General features: G+C 69.1%; 2 protein-coding genes across 2 annotated transcripts in view; one reads left to right on the top strand and one right to left on the bottom strand.

Moving 5' to 3' along the window:
- GDF11 (growth differentiation factor 11) overlaps positions 1 to 455 on the bottom strand; it is a 29172-nt gene extending 28717 nt beyond the window's left edge. Inside the window, exon 1 of the mRNA XM_015405873.1 lies at positions 53 to 455. Within this exon, the coding sequence (XP_015261359.1) occupies positions 53 to 455 (403 nt within the window). The remainder of the gene's footprint in view (positions 1 to 52) is intronic.
- The window catches only part of SARNP (SAP domain containing ribonucleoprotein), a 145047-nt gene that overhangs the window by 139914 nt on the left and 4269 nt on the right, over positions 1 to 864 (top strand). The window lies entirely within an intron of this gene.

Raw genomic sequence — 864 nt, 5'->3', positions numbered from 1 at the left:
GCTCGCTCCCCCGCCGGCCCGTTAACAAAGGAAGAAGCCGCCGGGGACTCACTTTCTTGTGCCATGCTGATGACAGTCTCGGTGGTGGCGTGGTACTCGTCCTCCTCCAGGTAGTCGTCGTGCTGGAAGGAGTCTCCCTGGAAGTCGTGCAAGTCCAAGATCTGCTGCAGCGGGGGGGCCTTGGGCAGGAGCTGGTTCACCACCTCCCGGGTGATGTTGGGCGCCTCCTTGAGCCGCAGCTTGCTGAGGATCTGCGACTTGATGCTCTCCAGCCGCATCTCCTTGCTGTGCTTCCGCCACAGGCACACCGGGCAGCCCGGCTCCTCCGCCGCCGTCGCCAGGGGGACCCCCTCGGTGGGCGCCCCGTCCGCCCCGCGCTCGGCCGGCTCCCCGCCGCACAGCTCCAGCCACAGGACCAGGCAGCACAAGAAAGCAGGCGACCGGGGCACCAGCATGTCTGGCTCGCGGCTCCCCCGTCCCCCACCCAGCCCTCTCGCGCCCTCGCCCTCGCCCTCGCCCCCTCTCGGAGCAGCCGGCCAGCCAGCCAGGCAGCGACCTCTCCGGCTTGGCCGCGGGGAGGCGGCGGGGGGTGTGTGCCGGTGCCGGCTCGGAAGTTCTGGGGGGCTGGCGACGGTGGGTGACTTGCCGGTTGGGGGAAGGAGAGGAGGGGGGCCCGAAGAAAGAAGGACTCTCCTTTTATATCCCGACCGGACTGTGTCGTCAAAAGCCTTGATTGGCTGCGGAGGCAACAAAAGATCTCCTGGCGCAAGGGCTGTCACCAGAGGGGGACCGCGCGAGGGAGAGAGAGGAGTCCGGCGCCCCCCGGGTGTCCCCGCCACACATTCCAGCCCCGCTCGCTCGCCC

The sequence above is a fragment of the Gekko japonicus genome, unplaced genomic scaffold (assembly GCF_001447785.1).
Source record: "Gekko japonicus isolate JY-2015 unplaced genomic scaffold, Gekko_japonicus_V1.1 scaffold246, whole genome shotgun sequence".
NCBI lineage: Eukaryota > Metazoa > Chordata > Lepidosauria > Squamata > Gekkonidae > Gekko > Gekko japonicus.
This window is presented reverse-complemented; position numbering and strand designations above follow the sequence as displayed.